We start from the raw sequence: 15,867 nt of genomic DNA on the forward strand, positions 1-15,867 counted from the left end.
GGCACCCTATCCGTATATACAGTACCTTCAGAAAGTATTCACAACCCTTGACTTTTTTCAAAATGTTGTTGTGTTACTAAGTGGGGTTAAAATTGATTTAATTGTCAATTTTTTGTTAACAACCTACACAAAATACTCTGTAATGTCAAAGTGGAAGAAAAATGTATGGAAAACAAACACTAATATTGTAACGGCTGTCTTCATGAAGAGAGGACCAAGGCGCAGCGGGTTGCGTGCTCATTATATTTATATTAAATAAAGACTGTGAACACAGAAAAACAATGCAACAACAACAGTAAACCGTTTAGCAGGCTATACACATAACAGCAGTGCTAAAGACAACTACCCACAATTAACAAACAAAACACATCCCTATATATAGGACTCTCAATCAAAGGCAACTACAAACACCTGCCTTCAATTGAGAGTCCAACACCCAATTACCTAACATAGAAATTACTAAACTAGAAAGAACATAGAAATACAAAAACATAGAACATAACCCAAAACCCAGAAATAATAAATCAAACACCCTTCTAAACAAACCACCACCCCGAACCACATAAAACAAATACCCTCTGCCACGTCCTGACCAAACTACAATCACAAATAACCCCTATACTGGTCAGGACATGACAAATATATCTTGACTAGATGCGTATTGAACCCCCTGAGTCAACACATTTGAATTACCTTCTCATTAGCTGTGAGAATTTCTGGCCAAGTCTCTAAGAGCTTTGCACAACAGGATTGTACAATATTTACCCATTATTCTTTTAAAATTATTCAGGCTCTGTCAAGTTGGTTGTTGATCAATGCCAGACTGACATTTTTAAGTCTTGCCATAGATTGTCAAGACGATTTAAGTCAAAACTGTAACTAGGCCACTCAGGAACATTCAATGTCATCTTGGTATGAAACTCCAGCCTTGTGTTTTAGGTAATTTTTTGCAGTATTACTTTACCTCCTTGTTGCAAACAGGATGCGTTTTGAAATATTTTTATTCTGTAGAGTCTTCCTTCTTTTTACTCTGTCATTTATGTTAGTATTGTGGAGTAACTACAATGTTGTTGATCCATCCTCAGTTATCTCCTACCACAGCCATTAAACTCTGTAACTGTTTTAAATCCCTGAGCGGTTTCCTTCGACTCCGGCAACAGAGTTAGGAAGGACGCCTGTATCTTCTTAGTGACTGGGTGTATTGATACACCATCCAAAGTGTAATGAATAACTGCAACATGCTCAAAGGGAAATTCAATGTGTGTGTTTTGTTTACCCATCAATCAATATGTGCCCTTCTTTGCGAACCATTGGAAAACCTCTGTGGTCTTTGTGGTTGAATCTGTGCTCGAAATTCACTGCTCGACTGAGGAACCTTACAGATCATTGTACTGTATGTGTGAGGTACAGAGATGAGAGTCCTTCAAAAATCATGTTAAACATTATTACTGCACACAGAGTCCATGCAACTTATTATGTGAGTTCTTAAGCACATTTTTACTGAACTTATTTAGGCTTGCCATAACAAAAGGTTTGAATACTTAGTGACTCAAGACATTTCAGCTTTTCATTTTTAATACATTTGTAAGCATTTCTAAAAACATAATTCCACTTTGACATTTTGGGGTATTGTATGTAGATCAGTGACACAAAATCTCAATTTAATCAATTTTAAATGTAGGCTGTAACACAACAAAATGTGGAAAAAGACAAGAGGTGTGAATACTTCCTGAAGGCACTGTAGTGCAGTACTTTCAACCAGAGTCTTATGGATCCTGGTCAAAATTAGTGCACTATATAGCGAATGGAGTGCCATTTGGGACGAGGCCCGTTTCTCAAACACTGTGACAGGGAATGATAAGAAACAATATTATTAAAAAGCTCCTCAGACAGATTAGATTAATGGATACCTTGGCTGGTTAGTTCAAAAAGTATGTAAATGGTGAAGAATATGGATTTAACTATCCGTTTCCCATAAAATGTCATGATTCATATAATCAGATAACTTTTATGGTGTTCTCGTATCCTATCTTTTTCTGTTACAGCCATAAGAATATCTTGTGGTTCAGGTTATTGCTGGCCATTCTTATAGCACTTTATACTTGTACCTGTATACGGGTTGAAAATGGCAGATTTTGGCACTGATAAATACCTTCATTGGAACACAGTGGCTGTACAGTAAAATGCTATACATGACGTCAGACCTCAGGCTCTGCGCTACACAGCGCTGTATGGGTTTTGACTGACAGCCGTTCTGACCTTGAGCACCGCGCGGGACAAGAAGTTGCCCCCATCCCTCCCGCTAATTGGAAACTTTTGTAAATGTTTAGTTGACTGGGTGAGGAAAATGCTGTAATTGTATTTGGAAAGATGAGCCGTTGAGGATTATAATAAATACCGCTTTGATGTCATATAAGCAAGCCAAACACCCGTGAGTCCAAATGTGCACTTCACATTGTTTGTCTACTGTGAAAAAAACCGGGGGCACAATTGTCCCAACATCGTCTGGGTTAGGGGAGGGTTTACTTGGCTCATCGCGCTCTAGCGACTCGTGGCGGGCTGGGCGCCTGCAGGCCGACTCCGGTCGTCAGTTGAACGGTTTTTCCTCTGACACGTTGGTGCAGCTTGCTTCCGGGTTAAGCGAGCGGGTGTTAGGAAGCAAGGTTTGGCTGCTCATGTTTCGGAGGACGCATGACTCGACCTTCGCCTCTCCCGAGCCCATTTGGGAGTTGCAGCGATTTGACAAGATCATAATCACAAAATTGCGGAGAAAAAGGGGGTAAAAAAAAAAGTACATTGAAATTACTTAGGAAATGTGCACACTTTGGAGAGGTGTGCAGTCACTTAGAGACACCAGTTAGTCCTCTCACTTAAACTCTTGTACTTTCTTTGGTCTTACGTTGCAAATTTTTTCAGGAATATTCTTATCATGTTAATGAATGTGTCTTTTCAGATTTCGTTATCAACAAATGTGGCAAAAGGTACAGTAAATGTAAAATGTACATAGAATCAACAGTGTAATGTTTGGATTCAGTCTTGTGTCAGGTGAACTGTGGTTCCCTCACCTTTGGTCTAATAATTTCCCCATAATCTACAAACTGTTCCCTTTCAATTGCTACCATGGTTATGCATTTTCATATTTCTTCTGTAAGAAAGGTTACCAAAAACTTTGCCAAGGGCCTTAGTTTACATAGCCATTGCAATGAAAGAGTCTGGACCTAATCTACTCAAAACAGAGGACAAGCAATGTCACGTTATACTCGGCAGTTTAAAAGCATATTAAAATGCACCCTAGGGTGAGCCTAGCACAGTCTGTGTCCTCTCCACCAGCCTGCTGTATGCCAATGGAGTCCTTGCTAGAAATAATCTTGTTACGGCGAATGTAAAAGATTAATAGCCAATTTTACCACATGATTTATCCAGATTTGTGTGTGTGATATAGAAAGGGAGCTCCATCCATAAAACTAGTCTCGGTGCGGTGGCTGACTGGTGGATCATACCGGCATAGCTCATATTTGATGTCTCAATGCGATATCTATCGAGGCACTTATCAGATACATTTCAGTTCATTCGAAAGAGTTCACAGTCGCCGCAGCGCAACCCGCAAAATCCACTATGCATAATGAGGCCAGGTAGACATTTACATAAATGTATCATTGGCATCATTTGATCACATTTGATGACCGTCGCAGTAGCCTAAACGGACAGGGGAAAGTTGCAATCGCCATTAAAATCTCCCTAATGACTTACTATTATATTAAATGTCCTGCTAAGCTGAAATCCCATTTGTATTCATGGGCTTTTCATTTTACGGGGCTGCTGGCAGCTGTTTGGCTGTCGGCTCACCTTCAAATCAGAGTGCATTATGGTTTTTTCTGTTCTCTGTTTGAGGATTAAGTGATTGAGAGAAATGTGTCACTGTGTGTCTATCTCATACCGTACCTCCTAACAGCTCATATTCAAATTCTGCATCCCAAATGGCAACCCATTCCCTACATAGTGCCCTACTTTTGACCCATAGGGCTCTGGGCAAAATTTGTGCACTACATTTGAGACAGGCCCAGTGTCACAGACTGCCTACAGTATTTCTGTTCCCTCCCGGTGGGCTGAGCCATTGTTAGAGATGTCTGATCATGACTGATTGCTGTCACACCCTGATCTGTTTCATCTGTCCTTGTGCTTGTCTCCACATCCCCTCCAGGTGTCGCCCATCCACTTATCCCCTGGGTATTTTTACCTGTGTTTTCTGTCTGTCTGTGCCAGTTCGTCTTGTTTGTTCAAACAGTGTTCTGTGTCTCAGTGCCTGCTTTTTCCAGTCTCGCTTTTCTTTTCTTTCCCTCCTGGTTTTGACCCCTGCCTGTTCTGACTCCGAGCCCGCCATCCTGTACCTTTGCCCCTTCTCTGGATTACCAATCTCTGCCTGCCCTGGGCCTGCCTGCCGTCCTGTACCTTGGCCCCACTACTCTGGATTATCAACCCCTTCCTGCCTTGATCTGTCATTTGCCTGCCTCTGTTACAATAAACATTGTTACTTCCACACAGTCTGCACTTGGGTCTTACCTGAAACCTGATAGATTGCTCAGAAGTTACCAATCCTGATATGAATAGACAGCTCTATGGAATAGTGCCTTCAGAAAGTATTCACACCTCTTGACCTTTTCCACATTTTGTTGTGTTACAAGTTAGATTAATATGGATTTAAATGTTATATTTTTGTCCAATCTACACAAAATACTCTGTCAAAGTGTACAAAAAAATTCTAACATTTGTAAAAAAACACATATATATATATATATATATATATATATTTTTTTTAACTATGCTATATCTCGATTAAAAGCATTCAAACCCTTTCTGGGTAAGTCTAAGTGCTTGGACACCTGGATTGTACAATATTTGCACATTATTCTTCTTCAAATTCTTCAAGATCTGTCAAGTTGGTTGTTTAATCATTGCTAGGCAGCCATTTTCAAGTCTTGCCACAGATTTTCAAGCCTATTTAAGTCAAAACTGTAACTAGGCAACTCAAGAACATTCAATGTTGTCTTGGTAAGCAACTCCAGTATATATTTGGCCTTGTGTTTTAGGTTATTGTCCTGCTCAATGGTGAATTTGTCTCCCACTGTCTGTTGGAAAGCAGACTGAACCAGGTTTTCCTCTAGGATTTTGCCTCTGCTTAGCGCTATTCCATTTATTTGTATCCTAAAAAAACTCCCTCGTCCTTGCTGATGACAAGAATACCCATAACATGATGCAGCTACCACCATACATGAAAATATGAAGAGTGGTACTCAGTGATGTGTTATGTTGGATTTGCCCCAAACATAGCGCTTTGTATTCAGGACATAAAGTGTATTTATTTTCCAAATGTTTAGCAGTTTTACCTTAGTGCCTTATTGCTAACAGGATGCATGTTTTGGAATATTTTTATTCTGTTCAGGCTTCTTTCTTTTCTCTCTGTCATTTAGGTTAGTATTGTGGAGTAACTACAATGTTGTTGATCCATCCTTAATTTTCTTCCATCACAACCATTAAACTCTAACTGTGTTCAAGTCATCAATGGCTTCATGGTTTCCTTCCTCTCCGGCAACTTTGTAGTTACTGGGTGTATTGATACATCATCCAAAGTGTAATTCAGAACTTCACCATGCTCAAAAGGATATTCAATGTCTGCTTTTTAAATGTTTTGCTCATCTACTAATAGGTGCCCTGCTTTGCGAGGTGTAGGAAAACCTCCCTGTGTCACCCTGATCTGTTTAACCTGTCTTTGTGCTCGTCTCCACCCCCTCCAGGTGTCGCCCATCTTCCCCAGTGTATTTACACTTGTGTTCTCTGTTTGTCTGTTGCCAGTTCGTCTTGTCAGGTCTTACCAGCGTGGTTTCCCTTCTCTCTGCTTTCTCAAGTTCTGTTTCCCTGGTTCTGACCATTCTGCCTACCCTGATCCTGAGCCTGCCTGCTGTTCTGTACTTGCCTGACTCTGACCCGATAAAGAACCTCTGTCTGTCCTGACCCCGAGCCTGTCTGCTGTTCTGCACCTTATTGACTCTGACCTGGATTACGGACCTCTGCCTGCCTTTGACCTGTCTTTTGCCTGCCCCCTGTTTGGGTCATTAAACATCTGTGACTCTACCTGTCTACATCTGGGTCTTCTCCTGAGTTCTGATACCCTGGTCTTTGTGGTTGAAACTGTGTTTGAAATTCACTCCACGACTGAGGGACCTTACATATAATTGTATGCGTGGGGTACAAAAATGAGGTAGTCATTAAAAAAATAATGTTAAACACTCGAGTCCATGCAACTTATTATGTGACTTGTTAAGCACAATTTTACTCCTGAACTGATTTAGGCTTGCCATAACAAAGGGGTTATATCAAGACATTTCAGCTCATTTTAAATTAATTTGTATAAAATTCTAAAAACATAATTCCACTTTGACGTTATGGGGTATTGTGTGTAGGCCAGTGACACAAAATCACAATTGAATCCATTTTAAATTCAGGCTATAACACAAAATGTGGAACAATTCAATGGTGTGAATAATTTCTGAAGGCTCTGTAAATTCAGAGGAAAAGTGTTTAGTGATTAAGGCCAGGTATATGCAGTTCCCCCTCCTCCCTACCCATCAAGGACTTCTAAGTCATAATTGCAGTTCAGTTAGTTCCCTTTGTTCTGCAAGCACCTTTGAAGACCACCTCTCTGTTCATATTACACTGTGTCCTTCAGAATGGCATAGGCACAGAATGGCACAGTTAAATGCCTTTCTTGCAAAGTCACAGCCCAACAATGCAATGAAAAAATAAGAAATACACACAGTAATTAAGCATACTATGTACAGGAAATATTTAAAAAATGAGTTCCAATACTATATTTACATGTGCAGGGATACTGTAGTGACGGAGGTACAGTACCAGTCAAAAGTTTGGACACACTTACGTAATTCAAGGGTTTTTCATATTTTCTACATTGTAGAATAATAGTGAAGACATTAAAACTATGAAATAACACACATGGAATCATGTAGTAACCAAAACAAGTGTTAAACCATTCAATATGTATTTTAGATTCTTCAAAGTAGCCACCCTTTGCCTTGACAGCTTTGCACACTCTTGGCATTCTCTCACCCAGCTTCACCTGGAATGCTTTTCCAACAGTCTTGAAGGAGTTCCCACCTTTCCTTCACTCGGAGGTCCAACTCATCCCAAACCATCTCAATTGGGTTGAGGTTTGGTGATTGTGGAGGCCAGGTCATCTGATGCAGCCACCGATCACACTCCTTCTTGGTCAAATAGCCCTTACACAGCCTGGAGGTGTGTTTTTGGTAATTGTCCTGTTGAAAAACAAATGATAGTCCCACTAAGCGCAAACCAGATGGGATGGCATATCGCTGCAGAATGCTGTGATAGCAATGCTAGTTAAGTGTGCCTTGAATTCTAAATACAAAATTGGTAGTGTCAACACCAAAGCACCCCCACACCATCACACTTCCTCCTCCATGCTTCACGGTGCAAACTACACATGTGGAAATCATCCGTTCACCTACTCTGCGTTTCACAAAGAAACGGTGGTCGGAACCAAAAATCGCAAATTTGTACTCATCAGACCAAAGGACATATTTCCACCGGTCTAATGTCCATTGCTTGTGTTTCTTGGCCCAAGCAAATCTCTTATTATTGGTGTCCTTTAGTAGTGGTTTCTTTGCAGCAATTCAATCATGAAGGCCTGATTCATGCAATCTCCTCTGAACAGTTGATGTTGAGACGTGTCTGCTACTTGAATTCTGTGAAGCATTTATTTGGGCTGCAGTTTCTGAGGCTGGTAACTCTAATGAACTTATCCTCTGCAGCAGAGGTAACTCTGGGTCTTCCTCAACTGTGGCGGGCAGTTTCATCATAGCTCTTGTTGGTTTTTGCGACTGCACTTGAAGAAACGTTCATGTCTTAAAGTAATGATGGACTGTTGTTTCTCTTTGCTTATTGGAGCTCTTCTTGTCATAATATGGACTTGGTCTTTTACCAAATAGGCTATGGTCTGTATACCACCCCTACCTTGTCACAACACAACTGATTGGCTCAAAACGCATTAAGAAGGAAAGAAATTCCTCAATTTAACTTAACAAAGCACACCTGTTAATTGAAATGCATTCCAGGTGACTACCTCATGAAGCTGGTTGAGAAAATGCCAAGAGTGTGCAAAGTTGTCATCAAGGCAAAGGGTGGCTACTTTGAAGAATCTCAAATATATTTTGACTTGTTTCACACCTTTTTTGGTTACTACATGATTACATATCTTTTATTTCATAGTTTATGTCTTCACTATTATTCTACAATGTAGAAAATAGTGAAAAATTAAGAAAAACCCTTGAATAGGTAGGTGTGTCCAAACTTTTGACTGGTACTGTTTAGAGGTAAGGTGACTAGGCAACAGGATATAAGATAAACAGAGTAGCAGCAGCTTGTATTTCAGTGGGTGTGCAAGTGTGTAGAGTCAGTATAAATGTGTGTGCATATTATGTGTGTGTGAGCAAATGATGGAGTGAGTGTTTGTGTGTGTGTTGGAGTGACAGTGTGTGTGAGTGTGTAGGGCCCTGTGATTGTGCATAGAGACTAAACTAAAAGGTCAATAAAAAGGTAAACTCGGTCTGTGTAGCTATTTTGTTAGCTATTTATCAGTCGTATTGCTTGGGGATAGAAGCTGTTCAACAGCCTGTTGGTGTCAGACTTGATGCACTGGTACCTCTTGCCATGCGGCAGCAGAGAAAATAGTCTATGGCATGGGTGGTTGGAGTCTTTGACGATTTTAGCCAATATCCACAGCACACTGTGTGTGTGTGTGTGTGTGTGTGTGTGTGTGTTGTGTGTCCTCTCAACTTGGCCTGTACAGACTAGAGCTGCCCTTGCTCCTCATACTTCATACAAACACAGTGACAAAGAGGTCAGAGTGTCACTTGGTCACATACACAAAACACACACATTCATGGCTCACCATGACTCCCTTTTTCTCCCACTGATCTGATACTACTGTTAACTTAGAACTCATGTCCATGATCACTTGTGACATTTTGTCTCCACATCTCCATCACGACAGTGACCTTTCAGAAAGCTCATGTTCCGTCTACATGAAAGAGGGCGATATGTAAAGCAATCAGCACATCTCCCGAAGATCCTACATGTCAAGCTGCCACTCCACAAGTCACAGTCCAATCAAACAGTCAGCGGGTTGGAGTCAAATTCCAGGTCCAATTGTGCACAGTACGCGGTCTAGCAGTAATGCTCATGGCTTAGACACATTTATACTCGTCTTCTCAATAAAGTCCGGGGTTCAATCCCAATTCCAACTCTTTAATCCCAGGTCCAGCATTATGACAAATATTAGCCCAGCAGTCTGCACTATCCTATGGAATAGCGTGGTGGGCTCAAAATCCAAGCAATGCACCTCAGTTAACCTCACTAGGGTAGGGGGCACTATTTTCACCTCCAGATGAAAAGCGTGCCCAAAGTAAACTGCCTGCTACTCAGGCCCAGAAGCTAGGATATGCATACAATTGATAGATTTGGATAGAAAACACTCTACACTCTATAATGTCTGTGAGTATAACAGAACTGATATGGCAGGCGAAAACGTGAGGAAAATCCATCCAGGAAGTGCTATTATTTTGAAATGGCTGTTTTTCCATTGAAAGCCTATCCACCATACAAAGACTTATGACCCAGTTCACGATCCCTATGGCTTCCACTACATGTGGCCAGTCTTAAGGCATTGTTTCAGGCTTTTACTCTGAAAAATGAGGGGGAAACACTACTTTCAATGAGAGGACAGTGGAAATTTCCAAACATGAGTCCTGCGCTTGACCGGGAGCACGCCTTTCTTGTTTCTCCTTTTCTATTGACGAAGCTTTTGTCCGGTTGAAATATGATCGATTATTTATGACAAAAACAACCTGAGGATTGATTTTAAACATCGTTTGACATGTTTCTACGAACATTTATGGTAATTTCTTTATTTTAAGTCTGCCTGCTGTGTTCCAATGGATTACTGAACAAAACGCACCAACAAAACTGAGGTTTTTGGATATAAAGAGGGACTTTATCGAACAAAACAAACATTTATTGTGTAACATGAAGTCTTGGGAGTGCAACCATATGAAGATCATCAAAGGTAAGTGATACATTTCATCGCTATTTCTGACTTTTGTTACTCCTCTACTTGGCTGTAATGATTTGTCTGCTGGGCACTGTTCTCAGATAATCGCATGGTTCGCTTTCACCGTAAAGCCTTTTTAAAATCTGACACAGCGGTTGGATTAACAAGAAGTTTATCTTTAAGCTGATGTATAACACTTGCATATTTTATGTATGTTTATTATGAGAATTTCTGTTTTGTTGAGTTTCACGCTCTGATTTGAGACAGTGGATTACTGAACAAAACGGAGGTTTTGGATATAAAGAGGGAATTTATCGAACAAAACGAACATTTATTGGGTAATTGGGAGTCTTGTGAGTGTAACCATATGAAGATCAATAGGTAAGTGATTCATTTATCGCTATTTCTGACTTTTGTTACTCCTCTACTTGGCTGGTTACTGTTTGTAATGATTTGTCTGCTGGGCGCTGTTCTCAGATAATCGCATGGTTTGCTTTCGCTGTAAAGTCTTTTTGAAATCTGACATGGTGGCTGGATTAACAACAAGATAAGCTTTATTTTGATGTATTGCACTTGTGATTTTATGAAAGTTCAATATTTATACTGCACTTTACAGACCCATATGTGATTCCTGATCTGTGATGTGAATAATGTTGATCATCCCTTCTATCACTGCACGTGTACAGTCCCCTGTCCCCATATGTTTTTTTGTTAAGTGTCTATTGCTGTTTTTTACATCCTGTAATGGCTTTTTTATGATGCAAGGCACATTTCTGTGAAAACAGATTAAATTCTGTTATTTTAACTTATTACAGTCATCTACTGTAATCACAGAGATGACACCATTGCCAAAAATGTATGTTGTGGGGGTTTAAATAATTTCTAAACATCCATCCCCTTAGCAACCAACCTCTGACAACGCACATTTAGCTTCAGGCTCTGGTGCACTGGACTCCTAAGGTGCAGCTCAAAAGCACCCAATTCCCTGTATAGTGCACTACCTTTAACCAGGCACTATATACATGTAGGAAATAGGGTGCCATTTTGCTCTCATCGCCTGTAGCTCTCTCTCTTACACACTCACCATGCACCATGAGCTCTGTTACGCTAGCTAGTGTTACCGCAGGCAGTCCAGTTTCTTGCATAAGGCATTATCTGGGTTATTAGCATAACAGTCGCCTCCTTTATCAGGGGAAGCTTAATGAAATGCTAATTCCTGAAGGTGGGATACCACCCCTTGCTGCTAGAAGAGGGATAAGAGGCTTTGCTGAAATTTACATGATGACTTCCTGACCTGCTTTGCAAATTGCACAGAATGGTTCTTGCTGTGTGTACAAGCTCACACACACAGGGAACCATTCGTGAAAGCTAACACACACGCGCGTGCACGCTCACACACACGGTGTCAAGCACACAGTACCACGTGTACGCTAACGCACAGAACAGTGTGTGTGTTTGCGTGTGTATGCTCAACATGCATGTAGCTAAACAACAGAGTATCACACACACAGACACTCACAAACCTGCTGATCTAAAGCATTGTTTGCACCTTAACCTTGAGGACTACCTTGCCAAGTTTAATCATGTTTGAGAGTAAACAAACAATGCACAGCATGAAACAAGAGAACCCTACCATGGCAAAACGATTAAAAAAAACACACAGCAACAACTTGCAAGTCAAACGCACTGTCAAGAAAAAGAAAAATGAGGGTGGGTCAGCTTAACAGGCGAAGCTGGCAGGGGTGCTGGTGTACCCTCGGCCCAGATGGTGAGCTGGGTTTGCCCTGGTCTGGGAAACCCCCCCCCCTTGGAGGCTTGGAGCACTGGCATGGAGAATGATAGTTGTTTGCCCCCCATGGGCCTGTGCACTTTATAGGGAACAGGGTGCCATTTGGGACACAGACCATCTACGTGAGTCATCAGCAATGACATCCTATGGACATTGTACGCTTCAAAGTGAAAACAGATATATTTCTTGCTGCATTCTATGTAAATGCACATACAGTTGAAGTCGGAAGTTTACATACACTTAGGTTGGAATCATTAATACTCGTTTTTCAACCACTCCACAAATCTCTAGTTTTGGCAAGTCAGTTAAGACATCTACTTTGTACATGACACAAGTAATTTTTCCAACAATTGTTTACAGACAGATTATTTCACTTAATCACAATTCCAGTCGGTCAGAAGTTTACATACACTAAGTTGACTCTGCCTTTAAACAGCTTGGAAAATCCCTGAAAATGATGTCATGGCTTTAGAAGCTTTTGATAGACTAATTGACATCATTTGAGTCAATTGAAGTTGTACCTGTGGATGTATTTCAAGGCCTACCTTCAAACTCAGTGCCTCTTTGCTTGCCATCATGGGAAAATCAAAAGAAATCAGCCAAGACCTCAGAAAATAATTGCATACCACAACAAGTCTGGTTCATTATTGGGAGCAATTTCCAAAGGCCTGAAGGTACCACGTTCATCTGTACAAACAATAGTACACAAGTATAAACACCATGGGACCACGTAGCAGTCATACCAATCAGGAAGGAGACGCGTTCTGTCTCCTAGAGATGAACGTACTTTGGTGCGTAAAGTGCAAATCAATCCCAGAACAGCAGCAAAGGACCTTGTGAAGATGCTGGAGGTAACAGGTACAAAAGTATCTATATCCACAGTAAAACTAGACCTATATCGCATAACCTGAAAATCCGCTCAGCAAGGAAGAAACCATTGCTCCAAAACCGCCATAAAAAAGCCAGACTACGGTTTGCAACTGCAGATTATTATTTCACCTTTATTTAGCCAGGTAGGCTAGTTGAGAACAAGTTCTCATTTACAACTGCAACCTGGCCAAGATAAAGCAAAACAGTTCGACACATACAACAACAGAGTTACACATGGAATAAACAAACATAAATTCAGTAATACAATAGAAAAAGTATATATACAGTGTGTGCAAATGAGGTAGGATAAGGGAGGTAAGGCAATAAATAGGCCATGGTGGCGAAGTAATTACAATATCACAATTAAACACTGGAATGGTAGATGTGCAGAAGATGAATGTGCAAGTAGAGATACTGGGGTGCAAAAAAAAAAATACAGTATGGGGATGAGGTTGTTGGATGGGCTATTTACAGATGGGCTATGTACAGGTGCAGTGATCTGTGAGCTGCTCTGACAGCTGGTGCTTAAAGCTAGTGAGGGAGATATGAGTCTCCAGCTTCAGTGATTTTTGCAGTTCGTTCCAGTCATTTGCAGCAGAGAACTGGAAGGAAAGGCGGCCAAAGTAAGAATTGGCTTTGGGGGTGACCAGTGAGATATACCTGCTGGAGTGCGTGCTATGGGTGGCTGCCGCTATGGTGACCAGTGAGCTGAGATAAGGTGGGGCTTTACCTAGCAGAGACTTGTAGATGACCTGGAGCCAGTGGGTTTGGCGGCGAGTATGAAGCGAGGACCAGCCAACGAGAGCATACAGGTCGCAGTGGTGGGTAGTATATTGGGCTTTGGTGACAAAACGGATGGCACTGTGATACACTGCATCCAATTTGCTGAGTAGAGTGTTAGATGCTATTTTGTAAATGACATCGCGAAAGTCAAGGATTGGTAGGATGGTCAGTTTTATGAGGATATGTTTGGCAGCATGAGTGAAGGAGGATTTCTTGCGAAATAGGAAGCCGATTCTAGATTTAATTTTGGATTGGAGATGCTTAATGTGAGCCTGGAAGGAGAGTTTAAAGTCTAACCAGACATCTCGGTATTTGTAGTTGTCCACATATTCTAAGTCAGAACTGGGTAGGATAGATATAGGTCTATAGCAGTTTAGGTCTAGAGTGTCTCCCCCTTTGAAGAGGGGGATGACCGCAGCTGCTTTCCAATCTTTGGGAATCTCAGACGATACGAAAGAGAGGTTGAATAGGCTAGTAATAGGGGTTGCAACAATTTCGGCAGATCATTTTAGAAAGAGAGATTGTCTAGCCCGGCTGATTTGTAGGGGTCCAGATTTAGCAGCTCTTTCAGAACATCAGCTATCTGGATTTGGGTGAAGGAGAAATGGGGAGGCTTGGGCAAGTTGCTGTGGAGGGTGCAGGGCTGTTGACCGGGGTAGGGGTAGCCATGTGGAAAGCATGGCCAGCCGTAGAAAAATACTTATTGAAATTCTCAATTATCGTGGATTTATCGGTGGTGACAGTGTTTCCTAGCCTCAGTGCAGTGGGCAGCTGGGAAGAGGTGCTTTAATTCTCCATGGACTTTACAGTGTCCCAGAACCTTTTTGAGTTTGTGCTACAGGATGAAAATTTCTGCTTGAAAAAGCTAGCCTTAGCTTTCCTAACTGCCTGTGTATATTGGTTCCTAACTTCCCTGAAAAATTGCATATCACGGGGGCTATTCGATGCTAATGCAGAACGCCACAGGATGTTTTTGTGCTGGTCAAGGGCAGTCAGGTCTGGAGAGAACCATGGGCTATATCTGTTTCTGGTTCTACATTTTTTGAATGGGGCATGCTTATTTAAGATGGTAAGGAAGGCACTTTCAAAGAATAACCAGGCATCCTCTACTGACGGGGTGAGGTCAATACCCTTCCAAGATACCCGGGCCAGGTCGATTAGAAAGGCCTGCTCGCTGAAGTGTTTTAGGGAGCGTTTGACAGTGATGAGGGGTGGTCGTTTGACCGCAGACCCATTACGGATGCAGGCAATGAGGCAGTGATCGCTGAGATCTTGGTTGAAAACAGCAGAGGTGTATTTGGAGGGCAAATTGGTTAGGATGATATCTATGAGGGTGCCCGTGTTTACGGATTTGGGGTTGTACCTGGTGAGTTCATTGATAATTTGTGTGAGATTGAGGGCATCAAGCTTAGATTGTAGGATGGCCGGGGTGTTAAGCATGTCCCAAGTTAGGTCACCTAGCAGCACGAGCTCTGAAGATAGATGGGGGGCAATCAATTCACATATGGTGTCCAGGGCACAGCTGGGGGCAGAGGGTGGCCTATAACAAGCGTCAACGGTGAGAGGCTTGTTTCAAGAAAGTGAAAATTGGCTTAAGGACAACAAAGTCAAGGTATTGGAGCGGCCATCACAAAGCCCTGACCTTAATCCTATAGAACATTTGTGGGCAGAACTGAAATAGTGTGTGTGCGCAAGGAGGCCTACAAACCTGACTCAGTTACACCAGCTCTGTCAGGAGGAATGGGCCAAAATTCACCCAACTTATTGTGGGAAGCTTGTGGAAGGCTACCCGAAATGTTTGACCCAAGTTAAACAATTTAAAGGCAATGCTACCAAATACTAATTGAGTGTATGTAAACTTCTGACCCACTGGGAATGTGATGAAAGAAATAGAAGCTGAAATAAATCATTCTCCCTATTATTATTCTGACATTTCACATTCTTAAAATAAAGTGGTGATCCTAACTGACCTAAGACAGGGAATCTTTACTAGGATTAAATGTCAGAAATTATGAAAAACTGACTGCCGACTTCAACTGTATACTATTCCATATTATGTCCATACCTCAACAAGAAGTAAAATAACATTTGTACCTTGACCAGTAAGCGGATGGTGCCTGATGCTTTGTGGGAAATGTAGTACCAGAAGGTGAGCTTGCAGGTGGCACTGGACTCCTTCCACACAGAGCTCTTCATGTGAGCCTTATCACCTTTAAATCCCACTGGAGTAGCTTCCAAATAGACAAAATGACCTGGGTGAGAGAGAGAGAGAGTAAGAGGGAGA

The 15,867-nt window shown here is 41.6% G+C and overlaps 1 protein-coding gene across 3 annotated transcripts in view; it reads right to left on the bottom strand.

Moving 5' to 3' along the window:
• malrd1 (MAM and LDL receptor class A domain containing 1) overlaps positions 1–15,867 on the bottom strand; it is a 114,078-nt gene that overhangs the window by 34,165 nt on the left and 64,046 nt on the right. For all 3 annotated transcript variants that reach the window (XM_014180735.2, XM_045710658.1, XM_045710659.1), the window contains exon 21: positions 15,678–15,835. In XM_014180735.2, the coding sequence (XP_014036210.2) occupies positions 15,678–15,835 (158 nt within the window). The remainder of the gene's footprint in view (positions 1–15,677; positions 15,836–15,867) is intronic.

This window comes from Salmo salar, chromosome ssa29 (genome assembly GCF_905237065.1).
Source record: "Salmo salar chromosome ssa29, Ssal_v3.1, whole genome shotgun sequence".
NCBI lineage: Eukaryota > Metazoa > Chordata > Actinopteri > Salmoniformes > Salmonidae > Salmo > Salmo salar.